General features: G+C 39.9%; 1 protein-coding gene across 3 annotated transcripts in view; it reads right to left on the bottom strand.

Moving 5' to 3' along the window:
* The window catches only part of stpg2 (sperm-tail PG-rich repeat containing 2), a 50,106-nt gene that overhangs the window by 6,242 nt on the left and 22,402 nt on the right, over positions 1-21,462 (bottom strand). The window contains exons 11-12 of one of the 3 annotated variants that reach the window (XM_056375506.1): positions 3,682-3,777; positions 1,783-1,898 (exon numbers count right to left, since the gene is read on the bottom strand). The exons of 1 other annotated variant lie outside the window; for it this stretch is intronic. In XM_056375506.1, the coding sequence (XP_056231481.1) occupies positions 1,872-1,898; positions 3,682-3,777 (123 nt within the window). In that variant the 3' untranslated portion in view covers positions 1,783-1,871. Of the gene's footprint in view, positions 1-1,782; positions 1,899-3,681; positions 3,848-21,462 lie in introns of all 3 variants that reach the window. One more of the 3 variants, XM_056375504.1, reaches the window with a different exon arrangement.

The raw sequence follows: 21,462 nt of genomic DNA, 5'->3' as shown, positions 1-21,462 counted from the left end.
ACATTGCTGCGTTCTGCACTGCCACCACGGGTAGATGAGTGGAAAAGCAACCAATGTACACATACATGTGCATCCTCTTGCATGTGCACAGAACAGGGACCCATTTATAGATAAACCGCCCCATAGCGCAAACTAGAGGTCAAAAACTCAACAGCATTCCTATAGGTCATGGCTGCATTGCCTGATTAGCATCAGCTTCTTCATTCATTAACTGTTTGGCTACCACATGACTGGTAATATCCAATTATATTCAAGTGGGTGTACAGCATGACCATTATAATGTTTCTTACCATTACCATGGTGACACGCTCATGTACACATTCTCTGCTCCCTCAGCTCCCTCCACCTCCTCATTGTCTTTAATGTCCTTGTGTATTTATTAAGGCTGGTTTAGTTCTCCCAGCAGAATCCTTTGTTTCTGCTTGTATTGTTTGAGAGCTTTAAAAAGGTAAATTCCTTGATGTGTTTGTTTTAACGCTGTTGTCTCTTAATGGCTATTCCTCCTATGACACTCTTTTAGAGGTTGCAAATCCCGTCATAAAAATTAAACATGTTTAAAATAATCTACATGTCTGTGACGGGCAACAAATAATCAGCCCAATAATCATAATGTGAGTACCAAGATAAGAGGAATGGAAATCCAAACAGCTGCAACTTCTCACTGAATATCCAACTGGAACTGGGGAGAATAGGAGGAGGAGGAAAACAAGTGGAAAAAGGCAAAGGCAGTCAGAAGAGAGAACGAGACAGTGAACTGTAGGAGAGAGGAGAAGAGAAAAGTTGAGGAGATGAATCCACACTGAGACAGCAGACCGAGTGGGAGACAGGCAGACAGAGAGAAAGAGAAGAAAGAGCTCTGTGATAACATTACACCCATGGACATGAACATGACGATGAACTGTGTAGCGAGGTTTAAATCAAACTCTTGCGGTTTTGTCTTTGATGTTCACCAGTCAAAGTCAGCTGGGACTGGAAGCAACATTAGCTCTTTCAATCATCTTACACACACACACACACACACACACACACACACACACACACACACACACACACACACACACACACACACACACACACACACACACACACACACACACACACACACACACACACACACACACACACACACACACACACACACACACACACACACACACACACACACACACACACACACACCAGTAGCTGTAACCCAAAGCTGTAATTCCTATTAAAACACACAGAAATGGAGCAGAGAGAGATTAGGTTCTGGCTGGGTTTCATTACAACTGTTTTATGCTTCATCCATTAAGTGCATTTGTCTCTGTCAGTAGTCTGAGGTGGTTGCATTAAACAACATTGCACTTAATAAAACTGCACTCACTTTTCCCTGTTTAATTTAATCAGTCAGGTCAATTAAGAACAAATTCGCCCACAAAGTGAAAAGCTGCTTTGAACAGGAAACTGCATCATTCAACCGTGTGTTGCAGCGGTGGAGAAACAGAGATTGAGTGAAACCACAGAAACTTATTGAAGTTTGAATTTTTTTTTTTTTTTTTACAAAGCAATCAATTTCTTCTGCACAGCTCAAGGTCACAGAGAGAAATATGATAGATTCTCAGAGGATTACAACATAAGATAATGTCAGACATACAGCCTCACGTGCATGCACCAAACACACACACACACACACACACACACACACAAACACACACACACACACACACACACACACATACACAAAAACACACAAACACACACACAAACACAAGGATGAAACACCATCTTTACCATCATCTTTACCTGATAAGTGCCAGGTCCAGGGTTTGTGTTTATGGATGCCTTGAATCGATCTTCTCTGGAGGAGATCAGAGCCATTTGAGGGAATGATTTCACACTGGGGTTGTACTGGCCAGGGCCTAATGAACGTACACACACACGCACGCACACTTATGACCACTAACTCCATTTCAAACATATCTGAAGGAAATCACAGGTTTTTAGACATATCTTGTAAAAGTTTTGTCTTGTCAAAAGTTTTGTTTTTGGCTAATACAGAATTTACACCACTGGTATGTTTTTTTTGAAAGATTTCAAGTATTACATCGAGGGCTGGGTTAGATTTTCCACGAAAAAAGTTACAGCAGTACAGTATTAATCCGTCATGGGTTTCTATCATGAGCTGCACTGTAATGTACCTGAACTCTCTGTACTATGATCAAAGCTCAGGCTACCAGAATACTGAACTGTCCTGCTGGCCAGAGCCCAGATGTGGCAAAAACACCGTTCTCTGTGTGTCAACCAAAAACTCTGCAGGGGTTTTGAGATGCTTTTCCACAGTGAGGTGCTTGGGGGAAAAAAATCCCCAAACACAAACACACAAGCTGGCGTACAGAGACCCATGCATATACACATTCAAACACACACTGTGTGTAAAAAAAAAAAAACTTTTACAAGTCCATTTTCATTTAAAGAAATATTAACATTGAATTCTGAAATACAAAAACTGTTCTTGAAAGTTAAAGTAAGTTAAGTTAAGCCTCAGGTTAAGCCTCAGGGGTTTCACCATTACAGAACAATGTTTCCATATACTTTTTTTATTTGAAACCTCAACTGCCAACTTTTCAGGAATTACAGAAACAACTTTTATAGTTGATTTTGAAAACGTGTAATGGACCCCAGGGCTGCAGATCGTAGTCAGTGCAATAAGAATTATGATAAGGAAAAGAAGCCATCACCAGTCTAACATGGTTTTACAGTGATACAGCAGTAGGTGCTTGTCTGACCTCACAGCTAAATGCAATTAGCTTATGACTGCAGAAAAGGAGGGTGACTTTCAAAGTTACACACAAACATACACCACAAAACCAAGACACTCGCATATTAAAAACACCTTGAGCAATTGCTAATGTCACAGACCATTATGAGTAACGCTGTCATTCATTTGTGCATATGTGTGTGTGTCTGTGTCTATGTGTGTGTTTCAAATATGTTCAATAGTTAAATGCTCTTACCATTATCTGAAATGTGATCGCAAGGGACCCAAGCATGATGAGGAATGTAATGTTCCCTAATGTTCCATATACTGTATGCCTATTCATAAATGCAAATTCAATAATGGGCAAAATGATTGTATGTGTGCAGATATCAGTGTGTGTCTGAGTCTCTGTGTGTGTGTGTATATGATTTTGTGTGTGTGTGTGTGTGTGTGTGTGTGTGTGTGTGTGTGTGTGTGTGTGTGTGTGTGTGTGTGTGTGTGTGTGTGTATGCGTGCCTGGGTGTATGAAGAAGAAACACTACTGCAAACAGTCCAAATCTATTTATATGCAAATTGGATTTTGGTTAAACGGTTTGGGGTGCCTCATGGGTTGAGTCCCTTGGTGAAATGGGGCTAGTCATAAATTATCCAAGTAAGTCATGAATCTATCAATTTTGAAACAACATTTTTCAATGGGAGTGTAATTGAGGTAAATATTAGGTTAGAGGCCCACAGAGATGGAGCTAATTGTACTGCATGATGGCTAAGGGGTGGAGCTGTACAGTTTCCAAATGTTCAGCACTGACAAGGATCATTAGATAGATAGATAGATAGATAGATAGATAGATAGATAGATAGATAGATAGATAGATAGATAGATAGATAGATAGATAGATAGATAGAAAGATAGATAGATGTTAAGTGTGTGTTTGTGTGCGTGACACCTGGCACACTGGGGTCACATCTTCTGAAGAAATTGTCCCGCGGTGCAGCAGAGAGGAAGCAGCTCTGTCGTCTCTTAGCTCCTTCACTTCGGGGTTCTAAGTAAGAGTGGCCATTAGACTTCTCAAATGTCTGACTCACATTGTAACGGTTGGGTGGAGGGGAATCCTACAGGGAGAGAAGAGGAGCATGTTTTGGTTTACATGGCTATATTCACGTCATTACCGCCTTGCGGTTATGTGCCTCCACCAAGCAGCCGAGTTGCAGGAAATATGGTCACAATCTCCCCTTCCTGAGTTACAGCACTGAATAATGGCCAGTGTGTTTTCCAACATTATGATTGAACATCATGATGTCACAGTGAAGTTGACCTTTGACCATTTGGATATAACATGTCATCGCATAATTTTATCCTATGAAAACATTTGTGTTAAATTGTGTCATAATTAGCATAAGAATTTGTGAGTTGAGGCCAAAAATGTGTTTTGCAAGGTCACAGTGACCTTGACCTTTAACCACCAAATTCTAATCACTTCATCCTTGAGTCCAAGTGAATGTTTGAGCCAAATTTGAAGCAATGCCCTCAAGGTGGTCTTGAGATATTACATTCAAGAGGTCAGACAAATGTTTTGTGAGGTCACAGTGACCTTGACTTATGACCATCAAAATCTAATTAGGTAACTGTTGAGCCCAAGTGAATGTTGAACCAAAGAACAAGAAATTCTCTTAAGGTGTTACTGAGAGTGTTCACAAGAATGGGTCGGATGAACGGCCAATCCGAAAACATGATGCCTCTAGTTGTCGCCGGTGTGGAGACATAAAAAACAAAAAATGTTAACCTCATGGTGGCACTAGAGGAAAAGTCAAGGGGATTGCCAAAATCAGTGGGCCAAAAACACATACACTTTGCACATAATTTCTAAATACTGGAAAGAATTGAATGATAGTGAAGGAAACAAAAGGTTGAGTCACAGTGTCACCTTGCACTGTCTGTAACACACAATTACCCAGAAAATGTGGCATTTCTGGGGTCCCCTTATTACATCACACAACTGACAGGTCCACAGCATAACAGACACATGCTCATTATGAATAACAAATGACCCATTCACCCATCTGTTATCAGAACACTGTCAGACTTGTTACAGTATCACCCATGACACACATTCATGCATGAATATCACTTGTGCAGACACAAGGACATATAGCGCATGTCACATAATCTACATGCAAATGCAGACAAACACACATCCACATACACACACTCACACATACACTGATATCTCCTCCATGGAACAAAAGAGAGCTTGGTTCACCGCTGTCACGCTGTTTCCCCACAAAGGGGCAAGCAATGATAAAAAAAACGGGTAACATATAATAGCTTCCATAACAATGTCATTACAGTCTTAGTCATTAATGAATTGCTAATAATTAAGCTACACACAGAGGCACAATTGCTGATGTGAACATGTAATGGATCCCAGTTGAAGAAATTGGGATCTGAAAAGGGAAACGGGTGAATCGTGTCACCTGGTTAAAAACTTGCACTTGCACTACCACTGCTACAGAGGAATCTGAGTTACTGGGGATTTGTCTTGTCGGTGGTACTCTGAATAATGGATGGCGTAGGCTGAATATAGCTGCACGATCCATTTATCCTAAACATAGCAGAGCTGTCATTTACCTCAAACTGTCATTTCCCGACCGCTGTTTTCTCCTTCTCCTCCTAGGTAGCCGTCCATCTTTAATCATTGCTAACCTGGGCCATTTAGCTTTTCATTATAGACACAGTGGGAGGAAAAGGAGTCAAACACAACATGTGCACGACGATACAACCTCACACACACACACACACACACACACACATATATATACAGCAATATTGTTGTCAATTTACAGGCAAACGGAGACACAAACATATTCTGTGTCATGTTAAAAAGCAACTGTAGCCTTGGAGGAAAAGGAAGATAAACTGAATGATGGTGAGGAAAACTTGTGTCACCTGTTACTGTTTCCTGTGGTTTGGTTTGGAGTATGTCTCATTGTGGATTTGACACAGAGACACACACACAAACCTGTCACAGATCTATCGAACAGTGCAAAGCAATCATCCTCCAACCTCTGCCACAAAATGTGCACACACCCACCTGCCGAGGAGCCCTATGGTCTGTAATTATGCCTGAATATGGAGCAAACCACTGTTCCCAGTAGCAGTCATCACCTACTGACAGCACTCAGGTTTCCTTTAATTACACAACCTTGACATTTAGACAGCTCAATACTTATCTTCCAACACATACAAACACTTTTTCCTAATGATTCTGTCACATTGCCCTTGACTGTCTGAAAAATATCTCAGAGCACATATACTGTATACTGTATATACTGTAGATACCAGATACACATCTGTGGCAGGCAGACAGTGACACAGAATACTTGAAATTGAATATTGATGTGATGCTAGCACCAAGACAGTTTGTCAGACCTGGACGTTTTTTTTTTAAAAAAAGGAAAATGAGAAAAATTTACACAAGAAAATGATAACGTCATATTTTTGATGCATGCAAAATGGTTGATATGAAAATAAACTTAAAGTCATAGTTCTAGTTCATCTAGACAATGTAGAACAAGTGACCAAGCATGCTGTGAGAGGAAATCATTAAAACATGAAGTCATGGTAAGTACTAAATAAAGTAAGAGGTAAATACTAAATTAAGTAAAAGTGTACAATGGGAGGCAGTACAGCTGAAGTACAGTGACTGTGTACAGCATTGTATGTGCTAGTATTGCAATGGGCAGTGCAGCCTTACAAACAGGTAGATACTGTCAGGAGACACACCGTGCATCAACAGTCAAGTCCAGCTCAAAATCCATGTTAAGTCACATGTCATAACAGAAACAGGAGAAGATATAAAAGAAATTAGTGTTTACAAAATAGTGCATCTCCAGTTCAGTTTCTGTCTTCAGGTCAAATCTGACATTGTTGAAGGACTTCTCTAAAATAATCCTTTCTAGTCAAAACACTCTGTATCTGCACCATCATATTGCCATTATACTGGAGTTCCCTGTACAGTACACAGTTCATTCACAACGAGTGTTTGAAACACACAGCTCAGAACTGTTACCTTGACCAAGCAAAATGAATTTGCAGGAAGGACTTTTTCTATTTGCTTAAATGTTTGTTTAAAAAACACGTTCTGTCCTTAATATTTTCTGAGCATTTCTTTTCCGATTGGAAAGCAATGTCTGCATCACTGGTGAATTATTCAAGATGATTTATGTCTTTTCATTGTCCAAAAGTAACAAGTATTCTCAGGACAATTTAAAATTTAGTACTTGCAAAATTTGTCCATGTCCTTAGGTGGTTGCATCAAGGCTTGTGTTATCCATTTGGGAAAACACTGATGTCCTTTTTCAAATCTGATGTCCACCCTGATTGTGGTATTATTTGTATTTTGTCCAATATTTTGCCATTACTAATATTCAAAATAAACAACAATGACTCCTTAACATAAAATAATGTATGTAACTTTGTAACTAATTTAAGATTATTCATATAAATTCACCTCCCTTCACAATCAAGTAAGAAGAACAAGTCTAGCACCAGCATCGGCAGAGTTTAAAAGAAACAAAATGCAAACACAAAATAAGACGAAGAAGTTTCTTATTATCCTCTTACAGAAATACCATGTTCTCTCACACTAATGACCACTCAAGCACACCTGACAGCGGCCACACTAACGACTTGGCTTAGTATGTATAGTGACAGCTTTGACTAATGGCCAGGCATAACACATGAGATATCTGTGCATGTGTGTGTGTGCGTGTGTGTGTGTGCGCGTGTGTGCATGTTACCTCCACATCCCATTTTTCATCCCCTCATTACTCTTAAAACTTTTCATTCTTCCTCTCAGAGCAGAATGCTATTTTCAGACTCAGTATTTCCATATTTCAGATCTTTGTACTATAGATAATATATATTCTGAGTGTGCATATATGCAACGCGTCAGTGTGTGTGTACCTACAACATATACACATGTGCATTTTTTTTATTTTTTTTTAAATCACCACTGATGTTGCTCTGCCAGGACTGGCTCTGATTCAGGTTAAAAATACATTTGGTAGTGTGTGGTGAGCTGAGAAACAATCTGGCAGAACAGAGGCTATGTTATGAATCTCATTGGGAACTCTTTTGTACTTTTTGTTCCACAGTTACAAGAAAGTTCAGCACACTTGAAATGAAAGTCTAAGTAACTTGTACTTCCACTCTGGAAATGTGTGACAAAGATGTTACCGGTAGTTTCCATTTTAAAAGCTGCACATCCTTAAACTAGTCATTGCACTAACTCTGTCTTCTGTCCTGCTGGGATACTATGCAGATAATGAGCAGGTTGAATATCCCAATTTAGAGTCTAATAAATGATAATGGTTACTTGGGTTCTGCCTCTTAAATCCAAAGTGTCACTTGAGGTTCATCTGGTCCTGTTTACAATGAACCATGCTGGCAGCCCAGAAAATGCTGCATATTAAAAAGTGTACACAAAAGTGTACACTGAACAATAAACTCTGTCAGTGTTCTCCTCTTTCCAGTTCATAAACTCAGGGGTTTTTTCACTCGTTTAAGATACCCTGTTTTATGTTTTAGCCGTCTGCCCTTAAATAGAATCAAAGGAAATCATATACCAGTCCCTCCAGGATTTTTTTGGGATTGTTGCGGGCTAAAATACATGATTTTCGCGGCAGCTTGTCTTAAAAATTGTGATGATTTCTTAAATATTGCGATGATTTTAGATGTTTTTTTTGCAATGAAACTTTGGGAGCGAATAAAAATTGCAAAAGTTGCCGCAATCTTTTTTTATATAATTCATTAAAAATCAATGGCAACATGTACCAGTGAGAATAAATCCAGTGCAGTGCAGTTGGTGACCCAGTCTTCAAATCTTATAGGGAAATAGATCAAGTGATTGTGCTCCTCTGCTCTGTCTTCGCACAGGTAGAGCTGATCTTTAAAATAACCTCATGGATTTATGAATTTATAACACCTACATGACATACTATATATAGTGATGATCAGATCTTCAAGTGCTTAAAATGTATATATAAATATCAACCAGATTATGTGAACTGTAGATATTTTATTTCATCTGAAGAAAAAAAGTAGCGGAGCGTCGTTCCGTTGGCTCTGGCAGCTCTACACCTATGGTTCCACCACAATGTGGCACAATGTTTCATGTCACATACTGTATGTCTGCAGCTTCACAACATGCTTCAAAACCAGAAACAAGGAAGTGAGTTTGGGGACATACATCAAGGTTTTGTGCAGGGAATGGTATGATTGGTTCAATGATATGACTGGACAAAAATGCGAGGTCGCCCGAATTCACGGGGATTGGTTGAATTTGTGTTAATTGTTGCAATCGCGACATTCTGGAGGGACTGGTATACCATATTTAAGTCAATTTAAGCCTATTCCTTTCAATGGCAAAAGCTTTAAACTGGGACGAGACAATTCTGTGGAGAAAAAGAAGCTTTGTTTCCACAGTGAGTGAAAACGTTTGAATTTGGTCGTCACAAGTAAGAGTTTTGCTTTCTTAGACTTTTTATTACCAGTACAAAAGTGCCTCTACCAGATACTGTCCTCACACTCAATCAGACAATGCTTAGCAATTCTACTACAACCATGACATTGAAAAAGTCTGCTGTGGGGCACCATTTTTATAAAATTAAGCAGCACTTTGAATTAACTGCCTAGCTGTGTATATGTGTGTTGCTTTCTCTTATGTAACAAAATAGAGTGTTTGTGTTTAAATGAAAAGTGAACACAGCATTTGTTTGCTTGTTTTACTCCCAGAATCTAAGTCATTCTGTGTCATAAGCACAGCTGGTGTCTCATCATAGAGCCTGATAACCATCTGTCTGATTTCAGTAACGGCGGTATGGCTGGTGTCATAAGGCCTTAATGAGGTTTTAGACAGGTCTTCAATATAGATGGAATGACAGAGGGAAACCATATGGGTCCCATTCGCTTCCTATTCACACTTTATAGGCAGCAGTTATTCTAACAATTTGCTGACAGCTACAGTTTTCTGCTGTGTTGTGTAGTCTTGTAAATCTTGCTTTCTCCTTTATTTATTTTTACTCTCGCCGTATCTGTTTAGTATCATCTTGTCTTTCTTTGTTGCTCCTGTCTTCTTTTCTCTGTCCATCATATTTGGAGGTTGACTGTTCCTCCTTTCTCCTTCTTTTTTCACCTGACTCTTCTTCTAGCAGTTAAAAAACTGCATCCACCAGCACGTCTTTGTTTTTGTTTTGTTTTTTTATGTCTATCATATCAACTTGCTATTTTTGCTTAACCTCTCTTCTTATCTCACAAGTGCTCATTTGTCTACTTTTATCACAAAGCCTCAGTTCTCTAATTTCCCTTCATCTTACGTGGCATTTACATGTTCACAGACACACAGCCAATCTGCATTTTGGGCAGAATCAGTTTGGATAAGATCCCAGCTTGGATTAACCAGAGTGGGTCTGAACCCACGGTATATTGAAACCAAGACTTAACTGCCTCTTTTTGACTGATTTATCTGTAACCAGTAAGCTGTCTGTGGAGTCTGGCAGGTAGAGAATCCTGTGTAAATACTGACAGCCACAGCCGGGGCCCTCCTGAACAACCAGCCATCCAGCAAAGGTCCAGAAGGCCTGGCTGAGCAAACACCCAGTCCAGGCCTCCTTACTTCGTATTGGACCAAGGTCTCCCTGTTGTCCCCCCTGGCTGCCTGCTTGGCTGACTGTCTGGTTGGCTCCTGAAATCATCACCTGCTACCAAACAGCTGTCCATAACCAAACACACACAAAAACACGCAGCAGCTGCCTAAAATGAGTAGGTGCCTACACCTGTATATGGGTGAACACACACACACACAAGGCACTACACACACAGCTGCTGGCCACAGCTGGTACCCATACTTTGGACAGAGAAATGTACATGTAGTCATGCACGCGCACACATCAGACACAGCTGCTTACCACATGTGCCTACTTCATCCACATGAGGAGTGGGCCGTACAGAGAGACAGAGAGAGAGAGAGACAGAGAGAGAGAGAGACAGAGAGAGAGACAGAGACAGAGAGAGACAGAGAGAGAAACTTAAGAGACTTATTAATCGACAGAGAAAAAAAGAGGAGATGCAGAGCAGACACAGAGAGACAGAAGGTAGAAATGTGAAAATCAGAAGGGACCTGGATCAAAAGGCAAAAGAAGAAAACTGAAAAAAAAAAGAAAAGAAACAAAACAGAGAAAACTGGAAACATAAGTGAAACACAGCCCTCATAATAGACAATGACAGGATCAAATTAAAGGACAAGGCCTGGTCACATCTCACTTCCTCTAATCCAATCTACAAGTGGAAAATAAGTTTTTAATTTGTTTAAATACTGATCTCTATTCTGGGCAGCGTCACAGGTTCCACTGATATCTGCTGACGATTCCATTATTCTCAGATAAATAAATACAAATGGGATCCAATCTCTCCCATGCTAGTGAAGATTTTCAAAAGCAGGTCAATACAAATGAAATTTGACAGACGGAGCATGTGGCAGGTTCTGACACTGGACAGAAAAGGTGCATCTGAGAGACTTCATTCATCAAAATGATGGTATTTTATCATCAAGGACCACATAAAAGCTGCTAAGTGACTGTATTTTTTAATTTGTGTGTTTGTGTGTCTCTGTTTTCCTTCAATATGACACTGAATTTAAGACAGAGAGAGAGAGAGAGAGAGAGAGAGAGAGAGAGAGAGAGAGACATGAAAGGAGACAATATTTCCTGTGTATACGTGCCAGCTTTTTCCAAGAAAGAGAAAAAACAGCAAACATATCAGTTTAGCCTAAAAAAAAAACCCATCTTAATTCAAGGTTCCCTCACTAGGTTTTTCCTGAGCTTTTAACCACATCCCATTATCATCCATCTGCATCAACAAGGAAAGGTTATGTTTATAGTCAGTGTTTCTGACCAAATGCAGTGTGCCTGTCCTTGGGGTCTAACAAATGTGTTGAGTGCATTTTTTTCCTCATTAAACATTTGCAAAGCCAATTTTTAAAAATATTTTAAATCCTGCATTGTTTTCGTTCAAGTTTGCTAGTTTGTACTCGTCTTTCTGATCCCTTTGTTAGCACAGCGCAACGTTACTCTGCGTGTTACTGCCACCAACTGTCAATCAGCAGAACAGCGTGAAAACTAAATGTATGCTGGCACCCGATAAGGAAAAAAACCAAATGACGACCCACTTGTATAAACATTGCTCCATAGCACTACTAGTGGTCAAAAACCCACAGGGCGTCTTTAACCAAATCTTAAAGATAGCACGGGGAGATTAGAAAAGGCTCATGTGAAGAGTTTTTGTAACAGTCATATGAGTCACACAAAAGACCTTTTTTGTGTTAACATGAGGCCTTTTTGACTACACTTCAATTTTGGCTTGAAAGGTAAACACAAACATGGACCCCGGCTACCACTGTGTATGCAGGATAGGTGTGTGACGGGTGATTATCGAAACGGCAACACAACATGGCATACTAATGAAGCATACAGTAAAAGCACGCTCTTGATTTGTGAGAATGCAGGAGAAATCATGTTGTTTTTATCCACCTTCACTTGTAAAGTGTCTTTTATTCTGAGTCACAGGCTGTTTTTGAGCAAGGGCTGTTATTCAGTTGACTTGTTTTATAACAGCAAGACAGCAGGGAGGTAACAATAACCAGGACTTCACAGCAAGAGAGGAAAAGAAGGAAAGGGAGAAATACGAATTTTAGTATGTGATCTCTTCCTCCGAGCAATAACTTAGAGAGCATCCACACATCAAAAAACCTGAGAGTGCTACACAGACAAGTTCTCCATCTGTGCCTTATCACACATTTTAGGACTTACTTGTTCTACTCTCTTTTCTCCATCTTTTCCTCTGCTGCTCATGCATGTCTCCTCATTTTCCACATTTCCACTTACCCTTGACGCTCTCCTTTTAATGTCTACAGTCCACTTTCACTTATCTTTTACTTCACCTCCTCTCCCCCTCCCAATGGTGTCTTTTTTAAATCAAAACGGATTGAAACAATGTCCTAGTGCTATTAAGAGATGTCAACATTATATTTTCATTAGATATGAATCGTTTAATATGTATCTATTCCAGTCAGAGCAGGAAATTAAGCTTACCACAACTTAATTAGAGGACAGGTGAGGTCAGAAGTAAGAATCAGTCCATTTAGCAAGTGGCAAATTAAAAATCTTGTAGAAGATTAATACTCAAACCATATATTAGGTGACATTCTGGTCACTTTCTACCTATACTCAAATTGTGCCAAAACCACTACAAATCACTGTTGAAAAGGAAATCTGTCTTATGACTTGACACTGGTATGGTTAAGGTTTGGTTAGGTTTAAGTAATGAATGTCTTTGTCAGGTTTGGGGAAAGATCAGGGTTTGGCTTAAAATTACTTCTTTGTTAAGGTTAAGGAACCTTCACCATCGTGGTTACAGTAACAACCACTTTCTAAAGGTTAAGGCATTAAAGAAAACAACACTGACTGTCGATAGGAAACAGGAAATGAAAAGCAGTCTCCTGTGTTAAATTTGGACGCTTTGCTGACCCATCCATCTTTATGGACCTACAGCTCTATACCAGCATCATAATACTTCCTCCTTTGCTCCTGATGGAAAAGAGAAATTACTATACACACCAGGTACCTGGTATCACATGGACATAAATAAATGTTATATTTGGGCATTTACCGAAACAACAAATGTTGTTTCACTTTGGAGGACGGTCTCCAAATTGCTATATAATTTGTTGAGCATATTCATGCTCCTTGCTTTGATTTTAATGACACCCATGGCCTTCCCACAGCGCCACCATCAGGACGAATATTAGTTAAGAATAGAAAAATAATTTGCATGTTTTGTGAGGGGTCGTGAATAGCATCTTTTAGAAGTCACTGCCAGAACTTTTTGCGGTTGCTCTTTAAACTCTTTGTCGATCATCATGTACCACACAGCTTTTTTTCTCTCTATCTCTGTTAGCTAATCAGGCCATTATGATCTGAGCATTAGACTTCACTTAGATCCAACAAACTGTTTGAATTAGAGACTTTTTTTTTTTCGACCAGTCAGAGAGTCGCACATCTTTTAATGGACAGCAATTTAACATCATTTTAGCTGAAAAATAAAGCAGGAAAAGAGAATAAAAGCCCAGACAGAGTGGCTTAAAAGGTCTAAACTAGTCTGTAAATAATATGTCTGTGAGTAAAAAGGAGACATACAGTAGATCAGGCTGAAGCACTAGACCTGCAGCTTTTACTTCAGACACTCTTATTCAGGCTGTATTCATATAGACATTTGCCCTACATTAAAGCAACACAATGGTGTGGTGGGGACGTGTTGGTTCATGTACTGGACAGATAATGTAATGCCCCGCTGTAGGAACAGATTTATATGTAAAAAAAAAAAAAAAAAAAAGTTGAAGCTTTTTATACTTTTTTTCAAGAAAAACTGAACACATGGTGCAAAAAAACTGGCTTGAGAGAGCTGAACTTGCAGGGGCACAACTGAAGCCTGAAGGCAGCGTGTTTAACATTAAGAGCTTTTTATTTGATGCCCTCACCCTCTGTTTCACAAGGTGTGAAGGAGAAGAGCAGGTCTTTTCTGGCCAGGCTTTGGTGTCAGTGTTACATAAGGGAATGGATTTATGGGGTTTTCTCCATAAGCCAAGAGATTCTCTTCATTGTGTGAATTTATAGAGTGATAGTTACTAATTGTAACTCTAGCTCAGTGATGACAGGTGACAGTGCTGCTCTGCAAGTCACTGAAGACTTACTGTGTGTTCAGACAAAATGTAAAGCAAATTTTAGCGGCGATGCGAGTGAATACAAAGTCAGTGGAAAGACAATTTGCCTGGGGCATTATGAATCTACTTCATAAACATACAGAGACCAGAGAAAAGAGGAAAATGCAACAGAAAGAATTGGAGTTCCTGGCAACTTCTGCGACTGAGCTGTATATTTGTCTTCAGCTCAGTCAGAGGCTGATCTGAAGACAAATACACATGCAGACTCCCATAGACACGGCTGGTGCATCTGTAGCTAACTAGCTTATAGCTACCGCACAGATGATACGCTATTTGGTGCAAATAAACACACAGTTCAGCGACCAGATTCTAAACACAAGCGATATTCAGACAGACATTAGAGCTGTGTGAGAAAATCTAGCCCCCTCATTCATATCACTGGTTCGGGTGCAGACATAGAAGGCTCTGTCGAAGAAAAACAACAACAAACCAACAAAAACACAGGGTCATCCAGCCTAGTCTCTAACATGAACCATGTATTTTTAATGTTCACCTCACAATTGTTGTGATGCGGGATGAAACAGTTGTTGCCATGATAACCCAGAATTATAAAATCCTTTCTTACTTGCATTATTAACCACTGTGCAGTGTTGTGGCTTCTGATAAGCTTTCAAACTCAGGGATCTATGACTCACATCGGTCAGTCTGAACTCCTGCTTACTGGATAAGGAGTTGTGTTGCTTGTGGCCTTTAGCTGTGGGGAGTCTAGATGATTTAAATATTGTAATGAACAGCTGAGCTGAAAAAATCAAAGTAATGTTTCACTGTGACTTTACAGTTGAGGAGCAAGTGGCAAGGCTGAGGCAGATAGGCAGTGAAGACAGGTAAATGGGTAAATCAGCAGGCAGACGGACACATGGCCACAGCGACACTTTGGCAATGTGACTGACTCATGAGCACAAAATCAATATCATTGCCTGTAATTTCCTTTTCTATTTTGTTTATAGTCGAGAGCAAATAAAAGAGAGTGGGCAAAGTGAGGGAGAGAGACAGAGACAGAAAGAGGGAGTAAAAAGCTCTTGTCAGAAACACTAGTCAATACAGCTACTGGATATGACAGCACCACTGCTCTCCTCCACCCCATCTTCAAATCGTTCTATCCGTCACGTTCATGAATTGTTCAGGACACTATTGTGCAGAGCATAATGGGAGTGTTACCATCTGAAGCCTCGGGGTGGAAGTGTCACTAAGCACTTCTTCTCAGTCGGTCACTTAATTGTGTGTGTGTGTGCGCGCATGCATGCAACTCTGTGTGTATGCATTCACAACTGCATGCAAACAAACGCATGCATATACATCTGCTGCATGTACACACTGGGTATTGTATGTGTATTTATTTGTTCATGGGCACATTTTGAGTGACTCACTTTCTCTGCATGTGCGCTGGTGTGTGTATGTGTCCGTACTTGAATTCTCACAGGGACTCACACCATCATCATTACCCTGACAGCTGACAGTAAAATCCATATCAAATCTATAACTCCATTTTCCTGTTTTTGTTCCTTTCTTTCATCACCCGAATCCCTTGTCTCCCATAAACAGAGGCTGCACCATGACATGCCATTAGCTGTCCATGGATATATCATAAAAATGCAATGAAACACAGAGACAAAAAGTCAATAAGTGACAAACCTTGGGCCTCTGCATATTTTCCTATCCCAGATATTTCAAGATATCTTGCCCATGGCATTACCGTCAATGCGCTGTCACGCTCTTTGTCAGGCTCACATAGCATTTATTTATTTATCATCCTGCTATCTCTCAAGACACGGACAGCAATGTCTCTTCTTCTCATCGCTTATGCCTTTTCCATCTTTCTCTTTGTCTACATTATGTTTTTCTGTCTCTGTCACAAGCCTTTCTTTCTACCTGTCCCTCTTTCTTGACCATTCATTCATCCCTGTCTATCCCATCCCTCTTCACTCACATTTTTGTCGTTTGGTTCATTCTGCAGAGCAGGGGGTGATGCTGCTCTTCAGTTTGATAAATGTATGTTCAGCAAACACTCTAATTATCTCAACCAGAGCTAATAGGTTAGATAATTACACATTATACACAGAGTCTCTCTCTCTCTCTTACTCTATCTATCTCATTCCCTTTTTATTTCCTTCATTCACTCCTGCTTCTTCCTTTTAGTTGCATTTTTTTCTCTGTCTCTCTCAGGTCTATTGTGTGTGGCATCATTTTCTGAGAGCAATGTGGAGCTTTTCCACTTGTCACTGACATTATTGAAGTTTTCCTTGACCGTGTCAGGGCTTGTGAATGATGTCTATCTGTATTGCTGGACAAGAAATACAATACAGTAGCCACTGAATATGATTTTTATGCAATATATGGCTTTTATGATGGCAACCGAGACCAGAAACAAGTAGGAAGAAAACACAGCGGTCTAGTCTCTGCACAGCCCTCATAGCTCCAACTAAAGTTTGATTTTCAAGCATGTACCTAACACAGTTGCATAACGCAGCCTTCAGGGTTAACAATTTAACCACTAAATTACTGTAATCTCAGCATGTCTTGTCAATCTCGGGAACACGTGCAAAATTACAGTGTACGATGAGTAACCATATAATAGTACTTATAAATGTTGGCATGGCATTGGAAGTCAGTATATCACCTTCTCCAACAGCGACAGTTGCCAAGTGATGGATGGAAATATCTCTGGTTTTGAAGTCTCTCCTTTTTCTATTTGTTTTCCTTATTATTTTCACACCATTGCAGTATTATGAATCCTGCATCCAATCATTGTCAGTGGTACATGTTATAAAAGCCATGTTTTAATAAAGTCTGTCTGATTCCATCAAGCCGGTTACACTGAGAAAGGAGAATTATGAAGTGTTGCTGATTGTCAGCGTGACAGATATTAGAGCAGATAAACTGAAATATGTTTGACTGGCAGAGACATTATTACTTGGTTACATCAGCTTCAAATGACTTACATGGAGCCAGAGATCTGCGAACTTTATATTGTCAAATATTTGGCTATTGTAACAGAAAGCTGAAAATGGCTTTTTATTTACTGATGTTATTGAGGGTTATATAAGATATTTTTTTTAATTTATCAAAAGATGTTCCCAAAATTACAATGAGAACATGTCATAAGAATGTCTGAAACCAATTTTAGTTGAGCAACGAACAATAAAAAAATAACAGTGTAATCCCGTATAAGTCACCTTTGGTTACTCTTACACTATTGTATCATGTGATGTTGTTTTGTTGCACCTAATTTACTTTAACATGTAAATAAAGTATAATTAGTATAATATAAGAAACAGGTAGCATGTCATTACAGCTTTGTCTACCACCTGGTGATCTCAGTGTTCTTTATATTAACTGGGTGACAGCATTGCACAACCCGCCTGCCTAAGCTACGGACCACATCCAGTCTAACAGTAATAACGACACGATGATCTGCCATAATATTAATTTTGTCATTTATGAGCAAATACCTAAAACTAATGGCATTCCCATCAACCTCAGCTGTACTCTGTGTGAGTGCTACTTAGCAAATGTTAGAATGCTAACATGCTGAACTAAGATGGTGAAAATGGTACACATTATACCTGCTTAACATCAGTATGTTAGCGATTTTATTGTGTGTATGTAAGCACTGATGTTAGCATTTATCTCAAAGCATCACTGTGTATAAGTCCAGTCTCATAGTTCCTATTTGTTACTTGTATTATATCGTGTGCAATATATCAAACTTATCCAAGACAAGTTGAAAAATCATTGCATTTCACTGGATTATTTTGGCAAAATTGCAATCTTAACCCACAATCCAAGACTGGGTATCTGCTGACACAAAGTAAGGGCCGATACTTATGCTTACTTAAGTGTTGAATGAATATGTATCAGACACATTGAAATAGCAGCTGTAGCCTACTTCACCTGACACACTTCTGTTTGTTAATGATATCTGGGATTGGAGCTCAGCTATGCAAACAGAACTCAGTGTCAGAACTCTGAGTCACTTGCCGGTGCGACCACATAATTTTTAACATCACACACTCATTTTACTCTCCAATACTATCAGGCTGAGGTGGAGTACAGAAAAGAGGATTTCATTTTGACTTGGTTTATTTTAGCCAGTGCCGGTCAATTAAAATATGCCCTGACTTAGGATCGACTCAGGACATCTCTAGCACTTATAAGTGAAAGTGCACCTCTTATTAAAGCTATTGCTAACACCTCATTATTGAACCAATGCCCTTGCCATTGACAACCCCTCACACTCACTCAGTGTAACAATAACTATCCATCAGAACCTCTATTAATCTCAACATCATTGGCAGCAGAACAAAATCGACAGAGATGACGACAGGCAGGAACATAGTAAAAACTGACAGACACACAAAACGCCCAGTCAGACCTCTCTGCTGTCACTTCAAGGGACGGGGCAATATTTCACTCATCTATAGAAGAGAGAGGAATTCCACTGCCTAAGGGTAAAACATAGGTCCAAATTAAATTCCACACTTATTCTCCGCCAGCGCTGCCAAAGGGTATCCCACGACCTCTGCAACAGAAAGGTCATCATCAGGAGTAGGAGGAGAAGGCAGGGTGGGATGGAGAAGAAAGAATGTGTACAGCGGGGTAGGAGGTGAAAGGAAAGAAGGAAGAAAGAAAAAAAAAGGGGGGAGAAAAACATGAGGAAGGAGAGAACACAACAAGAGAAAGAAGGGTGGCAATCAAGAGGAATAATACTGGAAAAAGGCAATGGATTTTAAGTGAGAGAAGCAATCTCTCATTTAAGCCATGCTGTACTCATAATCATCTCTGCTTTCAGAGCTGTCATTTCTCAACAACATGTCTGATTCTGTCTCCTCAACAGACAGGTAATCAACTCCTATCAGATCCAGACCTCAAGCTGAAGTACGGATCTGACATAGCTTCAAATATATGAACTGATTGAAGTGTATTTGATTTAGACTGTCAGAAATGTAAGCATCCTTTGAATAAGGGCACAGCAAACGATAAGAAGCATCAACCTAAAAAGATCGTGCCATGCATGTTGTTCAATATGTTTTAACCACTGTTTGGCAATCAAATCAGTTTAGATTGGATTTGGGAACAGACTGATTTGAAATTCATGGTGTCAATAGGATACATGATCATAGACTTCACCTCAAAACAAAGCTAACATTTTGGAAACAAAAGATGTGGAGGAGGAAAGCACCTAACGGCAAAGAAAAAGGAAAGGATGTAATAAATATCTTCTGGAAGTCAGATAAGAGGTCTCCCTGCTGTGTTTAATGCACCTCAGAAGACGGCTTCTATCATTTCAACTGAGATGGTATGTCTTTTATATTTCTGGTTTCTAAATCCAATGCAGTGTGAATAATTTCTCCCACAAAAGGTCGACCTCCTCTGCTAGACGAAGCTTTTAAGTCAAAGTACAGAGGACCTAAACTCCCAAACATAAAACAGATAATAAAAACATACTATCTGCCTTTTTTCTTGGTTTTTCGTCTTACTCCCTTCTCATAATCATGATTGCTTCCTGATTAGGCTCTTTTAATATCCGTCCCAGTGGGGTGCCGTTTCCAGGGATACAGCATAGGCTGCAGCACGGCATGTGGCTAACTGTTACAGCAAAGACGTCCCCAGGTGATTTTTCATTAACTGGCCATAAAGGAGGCTCTGCATGGAGCCATTACAAGTGGCCTCAGATCTTCTCCACAGAGCACTCTGAGGTACCAGCCAGAACGAAAAAAAGAGCCAGTGAGGCAGGGAGGGAAATGTGGAGGCAATATTGTGTCTCTAAAGTATAGTCAAAGTAATTAGGTTTTTTTGTGTTTGTGTATTTGCAATTTTTTGCCTGTTTTCTCCCAGTCCGGAGTGTTTGAAACCCTGCAGTCCTCGTCAGCGCTAACCCGGCTGCAGACAGACATGTGCTACCTCCATGACATGTAGTGCAGCCAGTCGCTTCTTTTCACCTCGACCCCGACAGCTCCCCCCCCCCGCAAACACAGCCAATTATGTTTGCAGGAACACACAACCGATCTGGAGGTACTGCGTCTGGGAACTGTACCCCGTTAAAATTTAATCACTGGGTGTGTGTATCTGTGTGTGTGCGTGTGCGTGTGTGTCTGGCATGTAATGAAACTCTACCACTGATCATTTATACTTGCAAATGTCCAACATTCAGATCTAGATCCAGTCATTATGTGGACAGTGGTTAGTGTGGCTGTTTTCTATATTTTTCTATTGTCTACATTAGGATGTAGCACACCGTTGATCCTGAGTGAGCCAGCCATCTATCAGTACAATATACTGCAGCCTGACAGAGAACTACACGGCGCATTTGTCATGAAAAATGGCAAACAGTTCAGACAGATATATGAGATAGAGACTATTACACAGGGCGATCAGCACCAGAATTCTTAATGGATCATTCTCAGTTTTCTAATGAGTCCCATCACACTTGCTTAAGTTCATTTGTGATATGCAATAAAATATGATTGACGATGTAACACTAACAATGATGTAACTGTAGAAATACACATAACTCTGTGACTATGTTTATCCAAATTGCCATACAAAATGCTACGAGTGCAAAAACTGAAACTGTAACAGATGCCATGCTCTGCCCAGTGGTGTATTAGTTGCAGAGACATATAGTACAATTCATGAGGACAACAAAAATGATATTACTTGCCATCCATATAGTTTCATGACATTGTTTTTCTAATATGTTAGAGGGTGGACCAGGGTGTAAAGTGATCATTTTCACCCAGAAGAAGCTATCCCTGATCTCTGATGTCACTGTGTATTATGCTGATTATTGATGCAAGTTTATTTGATGATATTTCCATGTGTGTCGCCTATAGATTTCTCAGGCTGCGCTCCTCGGACATAGTAGCAGCAGCTCTCAATCCTGCTCCTCTG

This window comes from Seriola aureovittata, chromosome 5 (genome assembly GCF_021018895.1).
Source record: "Seriola aureovittata isolate HTS-2021-v1 ecotype China chromosome 5, ASM2101889v1, whole genome shotgun sequence".
NCBI lineage: Eukaryota > Metazoa > Chordata > Actinopteri > Carangiformes > Carangidae > Seriola > Seriola aureovittata.
This window is presented reverse-complemented; position numbering and strand designations above follow the sequence as displayed.